General features: G+C 40.6%; 1 protein-coding gene across 3 annotated transcripts in view; it reads right to left on the bottom strand.

Annotated features, from left to right (window-relative positions):
• The window catches only part of TEAD4 (TEA domain transcription factor 4), a 51,732-nt gene that overhangs the window by 8,864 nt on the left and 21,431 nt on the right, over positions 1–21,437 (bottom strand). For all 3 annotated transcript variants that reach the window (XM_032680046.1, XM_032680045.1, XM_032680047.1), the window contains 7 exons: positions 11,722–11,786; positions 10,776–10,838; positions 6,872–7,006; positions 5,997–6,040; positions 4,637–4,692; positions 3,844–3,974; positions 2,719–2,892 (listed from right to left, as the gene is read on the bottom strand). In XM_032680046.1, coding sequence (XP_032535937.1) covers positions 2,719–2,892; positions 3,844–3,974; positions 4,637–4,692; positions 5,997–6,040; positions 6,872–7,006; positions 10,776–10,838; positions 11,722–11,786 — 668 coding nt within the window. The remainder of the gene's footprint in view (positions 1–2,718; positions 2,893–3,843; positions 3,975–4,636; positions 4,693–5,996; positions 6,041–6,871; positions 7,007–10,775; positions 10,839–11,721; positions 11,787–21,437) is intronic.

The following is a 21,437-nucleotide window of genomic DNA, read 5'->3' as shown; positions in this document are numbered from 1 at the left end:
ATGTGCTAGAATGCACTTGGAGCACAGAGAAATGTCACAGAGATGTCACACACAACCTGTCAGTCCAAGTCCAAGAGTTAGTTCATTGTACCAAATTCCCAATGCCAAATTCAAGGAAGAATTGCAAACACTGCTTTTGTTTCAAAGTAATCAACTTTTAACTCTTAGCTATTGTATAAATAACTTAAATTCCAACAGGAACAAACATGAACATCCCTTTCTCAGTCATATTAGATCCTAAGTGCTACCAGAGATGTCAAGAAACCCCAACCCTGGTGTTTATAGAGTTAGGTTTCTGGTGCACAACAGATCATCTGGTATATTCAGTGCTTAGTGTAGCAATGGCAGGTTCATGCCCCATGTTCTTCAAGCCTAAAACTGCATATATACAAATGCAACTTATTCATTCCTTGTGGTTTTAAAGTCTTTGTCACCTGCAACCACAACTTTAGTTCAGAACCTTTGAGAAATCATTCATAACTTCATGTCTCAAAACACCCCTTCCAGTTATTTAATTCTATTCACCAAGTTTAAGGTTATCAGTAATTTGCTTTTGGATAATACTTTTATCCTAAAGTGATTCTATAAATTCAACAGTGTAGTAGTTGCTTTATTCAGTGCTTCTTTGAACATCAACAGCATATTTATATAGTTGTCCAGAGCTATCAGGCAGCAAAATTAAAAAGCACCCTAGCACATACTGCTACAATTATAAAAATGCAGCGGGATATAAATTTTCTGCTGAAATCTAGTTTTCTGCTGTTAATCTTTTTAAAATCAAATTGCCATACCTGTGGAAAGTGTTTATTTATTTATTTACTTCCTTAAAGGCTTAGAAACTTCCATTCAACCAATGACTTCATTTGTAAACTTCGTTTATTTCTAAGTGACAACTTGTAATGTTGCCACCAATAAAACCCAATGTTAACTCCAGATGGGATACAACAATGCAAGGGTACCAAAAAAAGGAATCGAAAAGTCAAAATATTAAATCAAGGCCAGAAATATTACTCTCCTTACAAGTGTAGAATTGCAGAGCCTGACAACATCATGTACACATTGGAGTAAAGGTCTTTCAAATCCTATGTCACATCTCTTTATGCAAGCTAAATTCCAGTCAGTTGATACCCTCTGAATAGACACCTCACATGGGTCCAGAAAGAGTCCAACATAATGACATCCATGTAAATCTTTCAAAAGCCTGATGTCTGACATGAAGCATAGGCCACATTTATCCTTCTGATACTGAAAAACAAATTATCACAATCCCCAAACCAAATCACAAAAGCAGAAAAGCACACTGTCAGTTTTGATAAATAAAATCACAATCACACCAGACCACAAGTTCATTATGATTTCTTTCTCTTCAAGTCAAGGAATTCAAAGTGTTTTATTCTCTCCCTATGTAACATCTCCCTCTAAGCTCTTCCTTTTGGTTCTTGAAACTTCTGAAGCACAAAAGGCAATCACTACCTTTCAAAGGGTACTCTGCCAAAAGATATGCTTCTCAGTAAGGTGCTGCTGTCTTTCCCAGCCAGAACAGAGCTGATCTTTCACCGTCTGTTTTGACCTTCCCAAGTAGGCCTTGTTGTACTTTGACAGAGGTTAATCCCATGAGAGGCCCAACTCAGTAGCACACAGTCTGCAGATAGCAAAATTATGTGTCTCCAAGAATCATCAGGAATCAATGCTCTAGGCACAGACACTTGAGCAGCAGACTCCCAGCAACATTCTCCAACTCATTTCTGGAAAGCCTAGGCTTGGGACAGCTGGGAAGTTACATATCAAGGCACTTAAGTTAATTCTTCCTCCTGAAAGCATCAGTTAGGAGGCTTTCTAGCACCAGTTTATACATAGAGTATGAGACATGAAAGCTTATTTCTCCATCATCTCACTCCTGACCTGAGGATTATAAATGGTAAACTTATAATATATCCTGAATTTTAAGAGATAAACTCAAGGTGAAAGGCTCCAAACCCCACTACACATTCCCTCAGCCATCTAGTGTGCAACTGCCCCAAGAACCTATTATTTTTAATTTTGTAATACTTATGATAATATTGGTCACCAAAGTCATTTTGTTAGTACCCTGAAGCACAATCACACAGCTCTGCAAATTTCAGCTAAATCACAAATATCCAAATTGAGTGAGTAAGCTTCTGCCAGGCTGATTTCTTCCAAATTACCAGAAGTCATTTCAGTAACATAATATCAGCATAATCCAATTTCATTATGTCTCTCATCTTTTGTCTGTCCTAGTGCCAGCAGTAAACATGCATCTGTAAATTATTAGTACTTGGATAACACAAAATGCAGCTAATGAGACAGGAGAAGAGATGGAAAAATATTGCTTCTGACTCAGAAGTTACACAACACTGAGAGAAGTGAACATATATGAGTATGCAAAGAATAATTTCCTCTGAATTCTTTACTTATACATAAACTAAAAATCTAATGGGCCCAAGTCACCACTACCAAACAAAATCTCCAGACAGTAGTCAAGAACAGTTCTAAAGATGACAATGTGAAAGATATATCTTGCTGCAGGCCAGAAAGTGTACCTTGTGCAGCCAAGGAAAGATCTCCAGTGACAGTCATGGCTGTATTAAGTTGCCTGCACAGGGAAAAATGTGTTGGAAGGTACAGCGAATGAGGTCACTGCCTTTAAAGTGGGAAATTCACAGCAAATGGGTACCCTACAAAGGGTCCCTCTCTTACCCAGAATTTGACAAGGAAGAAGGCATTAGCTGGCCCCCTTTCAAAGAGCTCCTTCAGGCCCCCTTTTTTCTCAGGGAACTTGTCATAGATCTGCCGGATATCCACTGCCTCGAGGTAGGGGTCATTGTAGCTGGGGCTTGACTGCCCAATGTGCACAAACAGGTGTTTGTTATACTGCAAAAAGAGGAAAAACATGGATTTAGGGAGTTGTTCAGTACCTTTCAGTACATACTGAACACTGATTGTTCTTCAGAAGACTACTGGAAGTTAGTGAAGATTTGACAACATTTTCTAAAAGGAAGAAGAAATTAACAGAAATATCTCTGCTAATACCAGCTCATGCTGTTCTTTCCTTCCTATCAATACATTCATGCTTCTCTGAAACTTTATTGTTGGCTTTTTTCTTCGTATACTCACTCCTAAACCACTGCCTCATGCTACTGCTATGTAGTCTGAAATAACCTGAGATACAGAGTGTTTCCTGTGACAGGTCACTCAGTAAAACATCAATGTTCCTGTCATATGAAGAGCCTGAAATTCCACAGCAAGGTACCAGCCAAATAATATTACCTTTTCTGAACTTTCCTATCTCAGCCCATCACCAAAGTGCATCTTAAGATGCAGTACCTCAAGGTTTAGTGAGACAGGAAAATCTTACTACTTCCATTTTATAGGTGGCACCGTAGAAACCCATTAATGCAAATTCATCCCAGTTGCCCCTTAGATTTAAGTTCCTAGCACAGCAGAGAAATACGTGGCTTTATGTGATCTTACCATCATCTGATTTTGGGTTCTATATTGGAATATTTCTTACAAGGCTGAACAGGACAGCTAGAACAGCCCAGCAGGGGCTTATGACCTCAGTGCCTTGAGCTCTGGTATGTGAACACCCTGATCCTGGAGAGGGCGACCAGAAGCACATTGCACAGAGCTGGCTCTATCACCATCGATCCTCTAAAAGAAGGATTTGTGGTGTTTCCCAAAGATGGCTTTCTATTCTCTGAAGAGCAATGAAGCAAGTATTTCCATAGACATGGAGTAGTGTAACAAATCCATGATGAGATGAACAGGAGTTACTTGAACACCAAAAATTAATGAGGGGTGGAAGTCAGGTGTATTTCTTACTGTGTCTTGGTCTTGTTGTTGTTCCAAGAATGCAGAGAATTCTAACATCCAAAGTTTGGAGCTAGCAACTCTTCGTCCTTGCCAAGCTGGTGCTGATGGGGAAGGTGAGAGGCCGGTAGGAGATTCAAACCCTAAGCACACAGGATTTATATAACAAAATTTAGAAAGAGAAAAGTCAGTAATAGCTTTCCAGCAGAGCACCTGATATGAAAGCTGACTCATTACATTTTCTTATGACTTCATTCATCATGCAAAAATATCATTCGCAAGGTCTACCTGTGCTCTAAATGGCTGGTCAGTTACTATCAGGGTAGGTAACGATGTAAAAGACAATCTACCTGGGTTTTGACATCAGAGAAAAAATGTTCAGTAATTTTGAAAGGACCTAGATTGAGCCCTAAAGGAGCAGTGAAATAAACTGCTTAGTATCAAAATGAAGTGTCATCATTAACCTCTCAAGATGGGGAAGCTAAGAAGGAAAAGACATCTGTTATTCCACTTAATAAGAAATTAGGAAGGCAATCATGTTGTGATGGAGAAAAGTGTTCTAGAACATGCAGCATGGTGGAAGAGCAGTAAACTTCTATATTCTGCTGAGCCAGGAAGAAAAAAACCCAACACAACCAATATAAAGCAAGAAAAAAGTTTTGTAAAATAAAACAATATTAAAAAGCTTCAGCTCACTGAAATGTTGTAATAGGTAATTTTTAAAATTAATTTTCAGATTTTTTAAAGTGTTGGCTGTTTTTGGAGCTGGAATATGATTTCAAAGGTACTACATTTCCTTACCTACCTGGTAATGGAAGTGGAGGCTGTACAGCATAAGGTTGTTGAGAAAAAGGTTTCACACTACAGAAGTACACAAAGAGAGGTGGTTAATTAAAAAAACAAACAAACAAACAAACAAACAAACAAACAAAAATATTCTTAACCAGCTATTTGCACAGATTAGATCTAGTATTTCTTCTGAAGGAGAAAGTAGCATAAATGTCTTTTGGAAATTATCTTCCTGTGTTGGCAAAAGAGGATCATGGGGAAAGACTCAAAAAACAGTAAGCAACCAGGACTAGACTAATTAAGATTTCCCTGCAGGTCTTCAACAGTGTCTCCCACCAGATTTGTTTTCCTGAGATCCTTTTATCAGCCTCTTAATATGCTGGTGCCCATTGACTTATCCTTTCCTTTCAACTACAAATAGTTTTATATTTATGCAGGTGGATATAGTTCTGGGCTGTATGTCTCTCAGACCCAAATTTAGAGACATTCAACATCAATAGAACTGAAGCTAGCATTCAAGACAGCTCAGCTTCATTTTTTTACACTACTGCAAGAAAAATGAAGATCTGGAGACAGCACCTGACAGCAGGGTGGCAGATACATCAGTCTCTAAAAGAACTTCTCACACTGATGCTTCCCTGTTCATTTTCTAGCTTAAGGTATAAAACCTACTTTTATTTCTCTTAGGATGGCTTCCATTCTTTTACTAGACATTTTCCCCTCAAGATATTTTTATAGTATCTGTTTCCTGATTTGCTCCACAAACATTAGCAATAGTACCACGATAGGCAAAGAACATACACCCTTTCAGCTGTTCCTCCTTAAATTTTGCTTAAATTGCTCCTGGTAGGTTATGTGATAAAAGGTGTGCCTCCACACAAACAAAGGAGCACAGGGAAACAGCAGCAGACGGAGCAACCTGAATAACACTCTGACCACTACACTCAGGGCCATTACTAGTGAATCATCAGCCCATCCAAGGCTCATCTCCAGCTGTGAAACCTACCCAGTGAGCCAGCTGGGCAGTCTCACAAACCTTATACACTGAGAGGGGTTACTGCCTGGATGGTATGGGACACATTAGGAATGCAAAGGAAAAGCATTTTGGGATTGCACAAGATTTGCTATGGGGATGTTTAGGGAGAATATGCCAATAAAAGGTGCCAGTTGTCTGTGCATGCCCCACACCTTGTCAGTGCAGTCTTTCCTATCGTGTCACTAAAGTCTATTCCTGTCTCAGATCCACAGTCAAGGCATCTGCCTTACTACATTATCTTAGCATTTTATAGATCTTGCAATAGCTAATGGTGTTCCTCAGGCAGCAGAGAAAGCAGCAGAACCATCTGCTTTGGATGCTCACATGAAGGAATACTTACTCTTGGGAAGATCCAGCTTGGCCTGTCAAGGCTCCTTGCCAAAACTGCAAGAGAACAACATATAAACAAAAGTCACTGCTCTTAGGAAAGACATGAAAAGCAAGGCTTGCTCCTTTCTGAGGAACTGCAAGCTCGCAGACTTTCAAATACGTGACTGAGCTGTACCTCTTCTTCCTACATTCCTGGTTTCATTCTTAGGGACGTACTGACTCACTTTTGTTTTCTTTCTACACACTACTACTGTTGACATGCAAGAAACTGATAGTGGGCTTCAATGTTAAATAATATATATATGGACCTTGTGCCTCCATCTCTAAAGCTCTAGTGATACTCACTCTGTTGAAAGGACCATTTTCCCCAGGAAAGCTGGAAAGTATTTCAGCAGAAACCAATGCCCAGCAAAAGCACACTAGGCCCAACTCATAGTTTAGGGGATGTCGACAGGCCTCCTCCATTAAAGATTTTATGTAATGGCCATCTGTTTGTAATCTAAGCACTCAGGATGAGCTTGGGAATTATAATCTTGAGAAAGGGTCAGGATGGCCTAAAATGTTTTAATTCAACAAGATCCTGTACTAAGAAAGTGATAAAGACACCTAAAAACATTTCAGGCAGATAAAAATCCAAAGGAACTTATTGTTCTTTCACTTGTATGATTAAAAAACATATATAGTGAAAACTTATTGTTTTACATCAGTGTGAGCAAAGAATCAGACCCAAACTGTTGAAGCCATATAACAGATTTATTTTACATAGACAATGCCTTTTGGCCCATTCTGTCTGATGTTCTCAGGATTTTCCTGAGCAGGTCCCGACACCCTTTCAAATACTCAAATGTCTTCAGCCAAACTCCACTAAGACACTGATTCACTCACCCCAGAAACAGCAGGGTAGGCTGGTCGTGGGAGACCAGGCAAGGCCATTTTACTATGGAAGGCAGTTGCAGAGATAATCTGGGCAGATGACATTGTAGCCATACTCTGCATGGCTTTATCTTTAGCTGCCTGATCCTATGGAGAAGAGCAGAAACCAAAAAACCAGTTACTATAATGACTGACAAATTGCCTGCTCTAATACTCTATAGCCAGGATTGTCATCAGTTTCTTTGCAGAAAACAAGCATCTCTGAAAACCTGGGCAGCAAATTCACCAATAACTGTCCTAAGAACACTTCAAACCATGTAAGTCTTTCATTCTTTACTATAGCTTCATATGTGAATTATCATCCTTTATGAAATGCTATTTAAAGACTGCTGAGCATTTATCCATTCTGTAGCTTTCAGCCACATAGCTGAAAAGTTTTGTTGTGGAAAGTACAACTCTAGTTCACTCTTGTGTTTTAATAATTGGTAAGAATATTCAATGGGAAAGACTCTTTACTATCAATTAAAAAATAAATCCCTCTAAACACAAGTTCACAAAAAGAGAATGTCATTATCACTGCAAAAGACTACTTTAATTTGGGACTGCATTAGTATCAGGTAGAGTTGATAATTTTATTCCCATCTCCAGAGAAACTTGAAACCTTAATAATCTCCATAGCACATATGCAAGGCAAGGACATTCCCTTTTTTATTTTAACAGGACTGTGGATTTACACACACTTTTCTATGCAGTTACAGTGCAACCACTAGTGAGTGATGTATGTATAAAACAAATAGTATTCTTCATTTCTTCTTCCAAGGAATAAACAGACAAACAGAAGCACATCCCCAAATTCTGCCTTTCCTTCTACATCCCCTACAATTAATCTTTATCCTTCAAACACTCAACGTTTATCTGTGACACTGTAATTACAATGGCACAGAAGAATTCACAGCTTGTAGAAACTGCTGAAAGAGGTACACTCTTGCTGTCTTTTCCAGGAATTCTCACTTCCCACTTGCATTCACTGAACTGCAGTAAGTTCTCACCCTTGGATCTCCATTTTCTCTAACCTCTCCAATCTATCTAAAATTTTCTAAAGTTTAAAGTCCAGGGATTCTAATGCATCAAACACAAAAACATTATGTGGAGGAGGCATAAAAAACCCTAAAGAATAAATGCTAATGTTCAAGTGGAATGATCAGTAGGAATGGGAAAAACTTATGTATCTTTTTTTTTTAGAGCATCTGTTACTTCTGTTAGTACTATTCAAGTGAATGAAAGGAAAACATTTTAATTGCTGAGAAAGTTCCTAGTGTTCTCCAAAGCTATAAGAAAGTTTTTCAGAATCCAGTTTAAATGATGCTTTAGGGAATAATTCAAGGATTACCTACATTTTTTAAGGGAAAGTATTATTTTCTAGGGGCTTTTTTCATAACGTACATCAGGACCATTTCCCAGTTGCTATTTATTTCCTTCCCTTACTTGCTCACTGGAAAAATTGCCTACCTGACATTATACATGGGTTATGGGAAAGATGCATTTACTTGTGGAGATATTAAAGTTAAAAGGAAAAAAACTAAGCAGGGAAAATATTTTACCTATTAATCTCTGTTGTGTTTTTCTGTTTTGTTAAAATACCTGACAAACTGCTGGAAAGAGCGTGTTTTTGTAAAGGACATCTTCTTTCTGTTTCAGCTAACAATTCTGTATTCATTTCACATGTTTCCAGGAAAAAAACCAAAACCAAACAAAAATCCAAACAAACAAACAAACCAGTAAAAACTTTTACCAAGCATTTTCAATGTTTGTATTTTCTTCTTGACAACGATAATAATATCACCACACCACCACAATTCCCCACTTTCTCCTTAGTACAGGTGATATGTATTAGCCACCCAGGGCATGGAAAAACTACTGAATTCAGGGAATAGATTTTTCTTCAAGCTTTACTGTATTTTCCATCTCTATCTGTTATAGACACTGCACACTTAAAAAAGACACCCCAATTTGTGTGGAGACAGAAGTATTATAGAAATTGCTCTGAAAAGTCATCACATAGCTGCTCCAATCTCTAGGATATAAATATGAAAACTTATACTTGTATGAAAAGTGAACAGTGACAGAACACACAGCTATCAGCAGGAACTTGGAAGAAGAGCAGCATCTTTCATGATTTCATTTCCTTGCTCTATGGAAATGACCAGCAAAGGCAAAGAAGTAAATGAGTCAAATCGGTGCTACCGACTTGCCTCTGCAGGCGGAAAGGAACAGTCTGGTACTGGGGAAGGGTTCACTGCAGGCAGCTGGGCAGAGCTCACAGCATGGCCTGGGTGGTGTAAAAGGACAACAGCCAATGGCTCCATGGAGCTCCCTGAGACACCTTCGTTCCCTGAGAACAAAACCAGCCGGCTCCTGTGCGCTAAGTGGAAAACAGGCTCGGCTGACTGGCTTTTCAATCATGCCAAATCCCAGAGCTGTGACACACAAGGAACAGAATCAAGGTTACAGATATAAGCAGCACTAAAGCTTTTAACACCCTGGGCAGCTGTTGTTTCCTACTCACTCTAACTTGCCTCTCAAGCAGGCCTCCACCTGAATTGACCACTTAACAGCACCACAGGTCTCAAGCTTAGGCAGCCCTACCTAGGTGCACTGAATTAGATAGTTGTAATTTGTGGCTCCTTCTCTTTATCAGAGCAGCTGGAAACACAGCAGGCTAATAACAGACATAGCACAGTTTTCTAAAATGTGGCTGGGGATGGGATGGGGGGGTGCAGTCATGGCTTAGAGGTAATCACTGCTTGCAAAAGAGTTGCATGCACTTCACCAGTGGTCAAGACTGAGTGCCAACAGTTCACTCACAGGACAGTCTGTTTCCGCTGGTGCTCAGAAAGGAATTGCCCAGACAGCCAAGAGGAAGCACATACTAACAGCCATCCACTCAACAGTCAGGGTTGGAATGGGTTGTCGAGATCACTGCCACCCGAAGCACTGAAAATCAGGGAAGGCAACACCCTTCCAGATTACTAATTGCCATACCAAATAGAAAGGTCAGCATTCACCTTTCTTCTCTGGCTGTCTTAGTGAAACATAACAAGGCCCAGACATCACATCCTGCTCAGCAAGACCTTTCTGGATAGTTCACATTCTAACGGGGGACACCCTCTTGTGCAATTGTCGTACATGCACTTGACCTTCTCAATATTTCTGGCAATTCAGTCTGAGCACACAAACCATCTCCCTGCATCAAATGTGAGTGGAAATAAATGTCAAGAGGTATCAGTTCATTAGTGTGATCTCAGAGCTTTTCCTATAGAAATGAAAACACAGATTTTCTGGAGCAAGTAGTCAACAATTTTCTTTCTCATTAGCCCAGGCCTCTTCAAATCAGGTCTGAATTAATCAAGGGGTAAAGTCTATTCAGCTGGCATCACTTTAACTGAGAAGATCCCAGCTGGCTTATTGCTTCCTCTCAATGGACAGCTCCACACCATTACCTCTAGTAGAGGTGGAACAGGTGCTGTAGGAACTATAAGGCTACCTTTTCCCAAGGCCACCACACCACCAAGGATTGGTTACTAGCAGCATTTGTAACTAGAAACTCCTCCTTCTCAGGTAAACACTCTTTACATACTCTTAAGTCTAAGGGTCTTTCAGACTTAGATGACAACAGTACAAACTGGAGGTAGAAATAAGACACATGAAATTTAAAAAGTTATTGTTTCTCTATTCTTTAAATAGAATTGCTCCAGACGTCATTGAGCTTCAACAATAATGAATGTTTGCATAACACTTCCTGGGAAGTACCTTTTCCTCTCCAGTTTACTACAGTTCACTGACTAATCTCATGCATTTTTAAGGGAATGGCTGACTTGGGGGGCTTGTGTGATATCTTAAAGAATACCCATCTTACCTTGAGCTTGGCTTGGATCTCTCTAGCTTTCCGCCTTGCCAGGACCTGGATGTGACTAGATACCTGCATTGAAAGATAAAATCCATTTTCATTCCAGAGGAATATTTAGTAGCTTCTTGTAGAAGTGAACATACTTAAGGCACCTTGTGAAATAGGGAGTTATTTAGGGTTGGAAGGAGAAGTTATGTTTAGAAGTGCCATGAAATGGGGTGGAGGGACAGAAAAGATGGGCCATTTAAGGCCTTTTTCAGTTCAAATGGCTTTATCAAGCCAGAGACCTCCTCTAAAAAAAAAAGAACTCATCCTTAAAACCAGGGACTGGGAGTTCTGATCTCTTTGTTTCCCAATCTTGGACTCCTCTTGGGAGAAGAGAAACCTCTGCTGCTATATAATGACTCTCATAACGTCTCCATATCTAATGTGGGCTGAAACAAATCATAGAATTATTTAGGTTGGAAGGAACTTCTGAATGTCAGCAACCAGCCCCCTACCCAAAGTAGGTCTATGTTGCTCAATGCTTTGTCCAGCATAGCCTGGGCTGTCACTCCCAAATCATAAAGATTCCTCTTCTTCATCTTGTGCAACAGGTATTTTCAATATCAGCATTGCTGTCTGGGCTGAACAAAGAGTCTTAATGTAGAGAACCACTGATGTTCATTGAAACATTCACTAGCAGACCAAGGAAATAAAATTACACACTGTTTAACAGTAGAAAGAAAATTGTGGATCACTATGTGGTTGGGAGACATGAGTGTTATAATCCAATTGTAAAATGCCTGAGCTGACTCTTCCCACCACTCTCGTTAACCAGTTCAGGACAAAAACCTCTTTCCAGCAAAGCCAGAAATGAACAACAAGTGAACAGTAAGGGGTTTGCTCTCATTAGCCCTCATAATCTCTAGTAGTCCAAAGAAGCTAATGCTTACAGGGAAAACTGTGCACTTACCTGTTTCCTTGTGCGTGTTTTCCCTGTTCTCAGCTTAATATAGCGGGCAATCAACTCATTTCGGCCTGAAACAGAGAAAAAATGCAAACACAAGTTTAGAAAGCTATGACCCCAGTGAAAAAGATAGATAATTCCATTGTATATCTATAGAGATCAGCACTGGGATGATTCCCTGTCACATTATTTTCTTTCTTAGAAAGGAACTTATTAGTTCACATGGCAGAAGTTTGAGTTTTATGAGCAGTCTCCCGTAACATCCTTATGGGCAAACTGACAAAGTATGGGCTAGATAATTGGACAAGGAGGTGGACTGACAATTGGCTGAACAGATGGGGTCCTGCTTGACAACAAGCTGACAATGAGCCAGCAATGCACTCTTATGAGCAAATCCCAGTTTGCATAGGAAGATTGTTACCAACAGGTCAAGGGATTTGATTCTTCTCTACTCAGCACTGTTGAGGCAACATCTGCAATACTCTGTCCAGTTCTGGTCTCCTCAGCATGAGAAAGATGTGGACATACTGGAGCGAGTCCAGCAAAAATTTTAAAGAGACTGGAGCATCTTTCGTATAAGGAGAGGCCGGGAGAACTGGGTCTGTTCAGCCTGGAGAAGACTGAGGGGCAGCTTTTAATCAATGCATGCAAGTACCTGGGATGGGAGGGAATAAAAGGAGAAAGTGAACTACCCTCCTCTGAATGGTGCCCAGTGATAGGACAGGAACCAAATGGCACAAACTAAAACACATGAAATTCTGCCTAAAAACAAAAAAGAAAAAAAAAAAAAAGGAAAAACCCAATCTTTTTTACTACAGTGGTGGTTAAAGACTGGCACAGGCTGCCCAAAGAGGTTGCAGTCTCCATCCTAGAAGGATAGTCACAGCCTAGTGGACAGAATCCTGGGCAGCTGGCTGTATCTATCACTGCTTGAGCAGTAGGGCCAGACTAGGCCACCTGAAGAGATCCCTTCCAACCAAGATGAGTCTGTCATTTTGTGAATCTAAGTACAAGAAAATAAACAACAATGGGGGAGTACATGGAAACAGTTACACAGAATTTATCAGTGTGACATGATACAGTGAACTACAAGTGCTTTCTGGCTCTTGCAGGCAGACTATCCAGGTTCCATACACTGGCTCCCATGTATCAAATCTAAGCAGTCACACATTTTATTCTCTTCCTGGAGATGGAGGAATAAAGAACAGAAACATGAAGGCAGCAGCTACACATCTGAACTCTAGGCTGGTTCAAGGCAGAAAACATGACAGGAAGAACAGGCTCTGTAAATTAATACATTTGTGGTGACCACACTAGTAGCAATACAGTACCTCAATAAAAAGTTGGGAGTGGGAACTGCAAGACTGTGAGACATTTTTATATGCCTGCAAGTGTTTGCAGAATGAAGCAGGAATGAACTGGGAAGCAAAGCCACAAGTATTGTGAAGTTTGTAACAAAATTATAAAACTCCAGTGTTGCCTATGAAAAGTTTATGGGTTGAGTGGAGAACTTATACATTAGGACATCAGAGACATCAAAAATCAAGCAGTGAAATCAAATGCAATATTTATTCCAGTGGTTTAATATTCCATGGAAAAGTTGTCACTTGTTTTTATTCTAAACTCTTATTTCACTCAAACCCGAAAAAAATTATGCAAGGGAAGACTCTACACTGAAATTGACTGCTCAGCCTTTTGGGGACGGGCTGGCAAAGCTCCTAATTCCATCTGCTTCTGAAACAGAAGAATGTAAATGTCCATGACTGCATTTAAGCCATAACATGAAACATAACCAAAGCACACACAGGGACAGGAAAACACTTTACATTTACAGATCTTAATGTTTTCCTAATGGTGTCATTACAGCAGCTCCTTATTCCTCTGGGAGAAGAAACAGGTCTGTAGTTGAGAACTCAGCTCCAGCTCCTGTATACACAAATTAGGAATTGTTTCTGTGCCAGAAACACAATGCCCAGCATGTAACCACTGACCTCTTCAGTTCCCACAGTTTCAGCATGAGCATGGTGACATGCCCAGGAGAGTTTGATGGCAGCAGATGTTATTATGCTACCTTCCACCTGGCTGCTCTTCCAGCCCATGTAACCACTTGTACAAAGCCGAGACCAATTACTAGCAACACATATCCACACCACCTTACTCTAGTGCCAACAATATTTATGGCTTTTCAAAGCCTCCATCTGTCAGACATGGATCCAAGTTGAGAGGTACGAAACAACTGAAGTGATTCTTCTCACACAGGTGCTGACATATATGAAATTTCAGAAGTATGGTTTGACACACATCAGAAGTGGGAAATGTGCAGAACAAAACAAGGTGTTCAAATGCTATTACCTAAAAAGAAAAAAGAACGAGAATTTTTGCACACCCTTTGAGGGGTAAGGGGAATGAGTTAGTGTAAGAGAGATGAAAAACTAGCCTTGAGAAGAAGTGGATATCGGAGAATTTCAGGCAAACTTTTAAACGGTGCATATCAGGCTATGGTGAAAATTTGAATATATGGGAACTCTCCAGACATTGGCTCAATTATAGGTCAGCCTTGAAAAACTAATTTCAATGGATTCTCAGTGAGATATAATAAGTGTTAAGGAGTAAATTTAGCTTTGTTGTGTTTCCATGAAAGCAAAAAAATCATACAGACTGAGCAGTCTGACAGAGCACTATTCTGCTTCAGCAACAGAGGGCAGAAGGAGTAATCTGTGTGAGAGGACGCCAATCACAGTCAATTCCAGCCATCCCCAAACCGGATGAAAATGACAATCAATCCATTAGAACCTCAACCAGTCAGAGAAGCACAAGCTACCTTTGCTCAAATATATTTTGGAAAGGGCAAGAGCCAGTAGGGATATGAGACACACGAGGAGACACAAAAAGAAACACAAAAGGAGACATGAGGATGTACAGAAGGAAAAAATAAAAGATAAGTAAAAAAGACAAAATTGGAGAAAAGGAGACATGGTAGGGGACATTGCTGGGGATATGGCTGGAAAAGTCTTCTTGGAAAGATGTGCTCCTTGACAGAAGTACTCTTTGAGGCAACTGCAGTGCCATGCTAGAGCAGACAGAACTCTGAAAGGACTGCAGCCCATTGAAAACCCATGTAGAAAAGAGGAGAAGCAAGAAACAAGGAGCACCAAAAGGGAAAAAGAACTAAACAAAACAAAAAAAAAGCAGGAACTAGCAGAAAGAAACCTTTATCTTATACAGTGATGCCAACCTTCTGCATCACCCAGCATCTCAAAGAATTAAAGAGAGACTAAGTGTTAGAGAGAACAAAACAAGGGAAATAAGGTAGGAAGCAGGGAGCAGAAACAATAAACTGTATTCAAGCCCGGGAAAGTGGGAGGTGTTTCTGTAAGTGTGCATTTAAATGTCTGTCTTTGACAACATCAGCAGAAATTGCAAAGTTCTCTCAGGCCATGTACTTCACTGCAAAAGACTAGTGGGAGGGGAAAGTGTTGTACAAATTGCAGGTATTAGATGCCAGTACAGAAATTCTCTAGAAGGAAACTCTCAACAGAGAGCATTTAATTGTAGATCCTCAAATTTTCAAGTTTTAGAATTCACTTCCCACTTGCTACCAATTCTCATACAGTCTTCCTCTTCCACAAGTGTGTCCTCAGTCAGAGAAAAACAGAAAAGTGGCAGGTTATATTAAGCTAATAAAGGTACTGGTAGCACACACAAACTACCACCCCCCCAAACCAATAAACAAACAGATCACTGTACAAAGACATTCATCACAGGGATTACTAAATATAGAACTACGAAAATTGCCAAGCCCAATAAAATGCAACAAGAACGCATTAAATTACCATGAATCAAAACTGCAAGAGAAGCAAGTCCTAATGTCTTTTGTTTTTCTTATCAGAAGTCAGATGCAAGCAGGTATTATGTGGCTGGAAGTCTGTAGGCTCACAGCCTCTGGAAAGCACTTTCTTTGTTTCACAACCCGGGCTGCAGGGCTGCAGGGTCAGCAACGACTAGCACTCCTCACTTGGCTGGAACAGGCAGAGCTGTCATAAACCGTCAGATGGTTCATTTTTTAGAGCCATGTGAAGTGCCCCTCAGTAATCTGATCATATGTTGTGTTCTTAGAATAACTCCCGCTGAGGTCTGCCACGGTCACCAGAACCTGCCAACAGTTGTGACTCCTCTGTCGAAACCTCGCATTGGGTTTCACGGAGCTCTAGCCAACATACCAACTGCAGCACAGCACCTTTATCCTCCTCCCTGTAGCCTTCCCCTTGGAAGCATGGCATGAAAAAAAGTAGTAAAGAGATACTCTCTTAGGTTCTTTGCCTCTCACTCCTAACAGATAAATTTCCAAGGGCATCGATTTGGCTCTCACTCTGTCTTACACTAAATTGCAAAATTATTTAGGAAGGAGTTGAGAAGATTAGTGAATAAGGAGGTTTTTGATTCTCTATTCTACACCTGTGCACCTTTCAGTATAACAGCAGACAAATGTCTTTCTGTAAGGAAAGGGGATAATCAAGGGAATTCCCATCACCATAGAAAGCATTTCCCAGTCCTACCTCGAAGCTTCATGATGGCTTTCTGTTAGTAAAGGTACATTAGTTTCTCTGCCTCTTGCAAACAGTATCTCTTTAAGACTTTTATTTCCTCACACCTCTTGCCAAAGAAAGTAGAAGAACCAAAAGCCTCTCTTCTGTGACAGGTGAGAGCAAAGAACTTAGTGATTTCTGCAAAATCCTTTCAGCAGGAAACTGCCTGAAAGTATCTGTGTCTTAGTAGATACTTCATCTTTTCTATATCCAAAGCACACATATGCAACTATCTGTAAGCAGTTCTTTAAGAGAACTACAGAAGCAACTATCCAGCTGTATCCAGTGAAAGGTTTATCAAAGTGAGGTCAAAAAAGCCATCTCAACTATCATTTCTATCTTTCTGTGTCACTTGATACTTCACAGGTAGTTAACTGTTAGTTACAATCAACATAAGCATAATGAACTGTGCATCAGGCAAATAAATCTAGACAAAAGAGGGAAGGTAAGGACACCTCATCTTTCCACCAAATATCAATGTTTCTTTATGCATACAAAGCAAAACTAACTGCCAACCAACTCTTACCAGAAGGACACTTAAGACAAAAGCAGTGTGTGGTTGGTTGCGTGCATATGGGGCTATCTGGTCTGCCCCACCCATAACTCCGGTGCACAGACTTACTTTCTCTCTCTCACTCCACTGCTTCCTCCTCCCAGCTATGCTAAATGCCTTCCTGGGCATCAACTGTTCCAGAAATAGGGCTAGATGTGTCAGAAAACACATTTTTGTCTTTCTGATGGCTAATTTCATCTTTTCCTCAAGATGCACAGACAACTCTTACTGACAAAATTTAAGTTTAATCCTACCTTCATTAGATGTTCCCTTCATCACAAACCAACTTTTCTTACTAAAGCCTTGATGAGAAGATTTTTCTAGGTTCCTGTACTCAGAAGGTAATAGAAGAACTTCATATTCCATTATGACCATCATACTGTGATCATCTTCCATGAAAAAGACCACAGAAAACCATTTTACTGCACTGGCCTATCTTATGAAGACATCTCTGAATCTACCAATGCAGAACTTCAGTGCTCAATAGTCAGGTTTGAGTTCCCATAGCAAAATTACACATACTAGTGAATTAATTTTATATTCAGCTGGGAAAAGCAAATTTCCTCACTCTGATCATTTATTCTATGCTTGAATTTGCTCAGGATTAACCTTTCACAAGAAGATTCTCTGAGTTTTTATGCAGTCCCTACAGTAAGGGATGAACAATCAAAGCAAGATGAACCAGTACCTCTGAAAAATATCAACAGTCAGATCCCTGAAAACACCATACTAAAGCGATTAGTACCATCACATTGTCAGCTCTTCCCCAACACACCTGTTTTCATCATTTGACTGTGCAAGTTCTGAGCTCCTTCCTCTTCTAAAATGACAAAACTGAAGCTTCATTTGCTGGGCAGAATGTGCCAGTCAAGCCCCTCACATGGAGAAATGGCAGTCAGGTGTCTGAGATCTCTGTCATCTCTGTCTGAGTCAGGTGATCTCGGTCTGAAATCATACAACTCAGTTGTCTGATTTACCAACTCAGCTAAAGACTGCAACCCTCTCTTGTCTAAAAGGCCTTTTGCTGAAAAGATTAGTATTTACGTCTCTCCTTTTTCAATGTACAACCTAAATTCACAGTCAGACACACAAGAAATGCTACTACCATTTAGAAACCGCTGTTTCTTGATGGTCATTTTAAGACACTTCACACAAGGGTGTATGGCTAAGAGATAATAATTACAGATCCCACAGGTTTGGGGAAGCATATTATTGGTTCCCAACAAGGAGTGGAGAAAAATGAGAAGTCAGTCACTGCAGGTGTACTTACAGCAACATATTTTTCATGAGCAATACAATCTGAAGAGGTTTCCCACTCCTTAGCTGGTCATTCCTTCTCCATCAACTCCTGTGGGCAGCTGTACCAACTAAATGGAAGAAGGAGAGAGGGGGGCAGAGAGGAAAGACTGGCAAGCACCACTCTAATTACCAATATAAAAAAATAAGCCTACCCACCCCCATTTGGGTTCTGTTGGTTTTGTTTGGTTTTCCCCCATCAGCCTATTTATAATTGGATTGGTGAACTAGTTCATTTTGTGGTCACATTTACCACAGCATTGGCACAACAGAGAGAACAGAGAAAGAATCAGTGCAGAACTTCTTAAACCAGTTTTACCACGAGAGAAACACCAGGAACTGTACTCCACCTAACCCTCACACTCATACAGGCTGGTAAAAAAATGGGCAAGGCACTTCCTGTGTTTGCATTATTTGTCTAAAGGCTAAACAGCACTAAAGTGCCTTCTAATTACTGCCCCAAAGGCATATGGAGTTATTCCTTGTAAAGATGAGCTTTAACTAAGGTACAAGAATGTATGCAGGCAGCAATCCCTCCCCATCAGCCTAATAGGAAGCTCCAGGCTATGCAGCTCTTCACCACACCTCAGTCTTTTACCAGTAGTTTCGAGTGCATAAATTGAACGTCCTCATCAGCTCTGTTTTCCCACATTATCACCTCAGGCCACAGAAACGTAAGTTAATCCATCCAATAAGTGCTCCTCTATCTACGCAGTAAGGGCCGAAAAAGCAACAGAGCTCAGGCTTGTTTTGGTCCTTCCCAGAGTTAAGACTGACAAGAATCCTACTAAAAATGATTAGATTCAATTTGGCTGGGAAATCCCACAATCACACCAAAGCAGCTGCATATACTAATACGAGTCCTTCATATGCTAGAGTGTATCAGAAAACACCTGAAAGAATCAATAACAATCCTACATGGAAAGGCATGTCAAACTAACAGCTTTCAGTCTCTTGGGACACCTGAGAATGACCACCTTATATAGGCACAAAGAACACTATTGCCTAGGTTCAGAGAAGATGACTGTTGAAGGCAGCACTGAAACCAATGTTTAACTGTAACAACATTCTCTGGTTCCCATTAGTCCAAGTTCTACGTTACAGACCTGGATATCTTCTAAATTCTTCCTTAGATCAATAGATGTCTGCTTCAGTAACTTCCAATAGCTGTAGGGCTTCTGAAAGCAACTCTCAACACTGCTTTGGTGATGTCTCCAAAGACAGCAAAAACCTCAGCACCTCTCCTCCTCCTGATTTTGTGGTCAGCTGATTCTGCCAGTACCAATAGTACAGAGTTTCTTGTAGATTTCTGCCCCAAGTGCTAATTTTATGCATGTGCACAGATGACAGGCTGACCAAGTACTCAAAGCTTCAGCCATGACAGAAAGTGGAGCTTAAAGGGGTCTGGGAGATCTATGCAGATGTGCTGCATGACTAGCACAGATCGTGCAGTTCTCAAGGCATCTGGTCTGGTCTGGCTTATTCCTGTGAGGAGTCATGACTGCTTCATTTAACACATAAAACTACACCACAACCCAATTCCAGTCAAATGACTGCAAATTATGCAGCAGCTTCAAGAAAAGCAAAAGAATCCAGAGACTTTTGGGTTTTTGCATTATATGAATAAATGAATATTGATTTTTTTAAGTGGAATGGCTGCTACCACAGAGCTTCATGTTCTGCCATCATAATTTAGTATGCAGTCATTGTCTGTGATTAAACTATTAAGTTATAACTTCAGCTTAAACGAATGGGTGGACGCTCCTGAAAAAAGTGATTGCCTTTTCCCCAACCTACCTACCTACCTCTCACCAGACTGTTCCATGGGTCAGTTCAACTCTCTAATCTGGCAGAAATCTGCCCAGCTCATTTTGCCAACATAGTTTGTTATCAATTTAGGAAGCTGAAACGCATCCACAAGGAGTCTGCTAGAAACTAGCAGCCTAAAGGGCAGGAGCACAAAACTGGAAGCAGAGCAGAGGAACAAGGAAACAGGAGTGGCAAGTCCTTTTTTTCTGCAGTGAACTGTTAGGTCATTTCACCATTTCTGGAAGAAATATACTCTTGGTCTCAACACAGAACAGTTTTACACCATCCAAACATTAGCAAGAATAGTTCTTAAAGACGTCATGCTTGTAGCAGGTGAAAAGAGAATGTGGACAGCAAAGTCTAGCAGAAACACAGTCTTCATAACTGAATGGCTACCCAGGAACTGGTCTGGATAATAGCTGAATTCTGCCAAGCTCATAAAATTTCCTTACAGTGGCTTTGGATATTTCCCCTTCCCGCCCCACTTTCTTCCTGCTCCTAACACTGGCACAATTCTGTTCCACACTCTTTAAACACCTGTTCCCTGACTGAGTTTACAGTGTAAGTCTGATAGATAGCTGGGCAACTATGATTTAGGCAGTGACAGGAGAGCAGGAACAAGAGGATGACAAAACTATTTAAGCTGCAGAGATACCTAGAAACTCGTGGATCCAGAAGGAAATTTGCAAATATCTAGATGCTTTAACTACCTTCTAAATAAAAGCTGCTGTATCTAAAATTGCCAAACCACTTTCCCCCAGCCTTAGCCATAAAGGATCCGACTAGACATGAACAGTTTAAGTGAGCTGGCTTTGCCTCTGGGCCCAGAAGCAGATGAGATCATCTTTGAAGGTCCCTCCCAGCACCATTTGCTACAGTTCTACAACTAAAGATGATGATGATGCAGCCTTTATATGCAGGAATGCTCATAATCCCCAGTCAAGGTTGAAGGCAACATTGTGCTAAATGCCACACATGCACGTGTGTTTCCCTGTAATACTTGTCAAGCTTAGAACCAGGCCTATGCCTACAGCCCTTGCAGTCAACAGCTTGGAGCATTGCTATTGGGTTACCTCATCAAGCACTGGTTACACTCTCTGCACTCCAGCCCACACACTCCAACCTAAGGCCCACACACTCCTGAAAAGGCATTTGTAATTATTGCACAAACCACATTCAAGAGGAAAGAAGAGTGATTCTAAAGCCATTTTATATTAAAACAGTGTCATTTCCTCTTCAGGAAGCCAGACACAGAGCAAGGCTCTGCCTGTATGTGTGCATGGAGTGAGACTGAGAATGCAAAGGAGTACTCGGATGGGTCACAAGTTCAAGGTGACAGCAATGAGGAACAGCTGCTGGCTATGCACCCTTCAGTAGCAGGTGTACCCAGGCCCCAGAGGTTTAAGTCAGCTCTGCCAGTGACCAACAGATTTATAAGACCATCTGTCTGGGCACGAACTGCATACAGCCTTCTCAGT

This window comes from Chiroxiphia lanceolata, chromosome 2 (assembly GCF_009829145.1).
Source record: "Chiroxiphia lanceolata isolate bChiLan1 chromosome 2, bChiLan1.pri, whole genome shotgun sequence".
NCBI lineage: Eukaryota > Metazoa > Chordata > Aves > Passeriformes > Pipridae > Chiroxiphia > Chiroxiphia lanceolata.
Note: the sequence above shows the minus strand (reverse complement) of the source record. Positions and strands in the feature narration are given on the sequence as shown.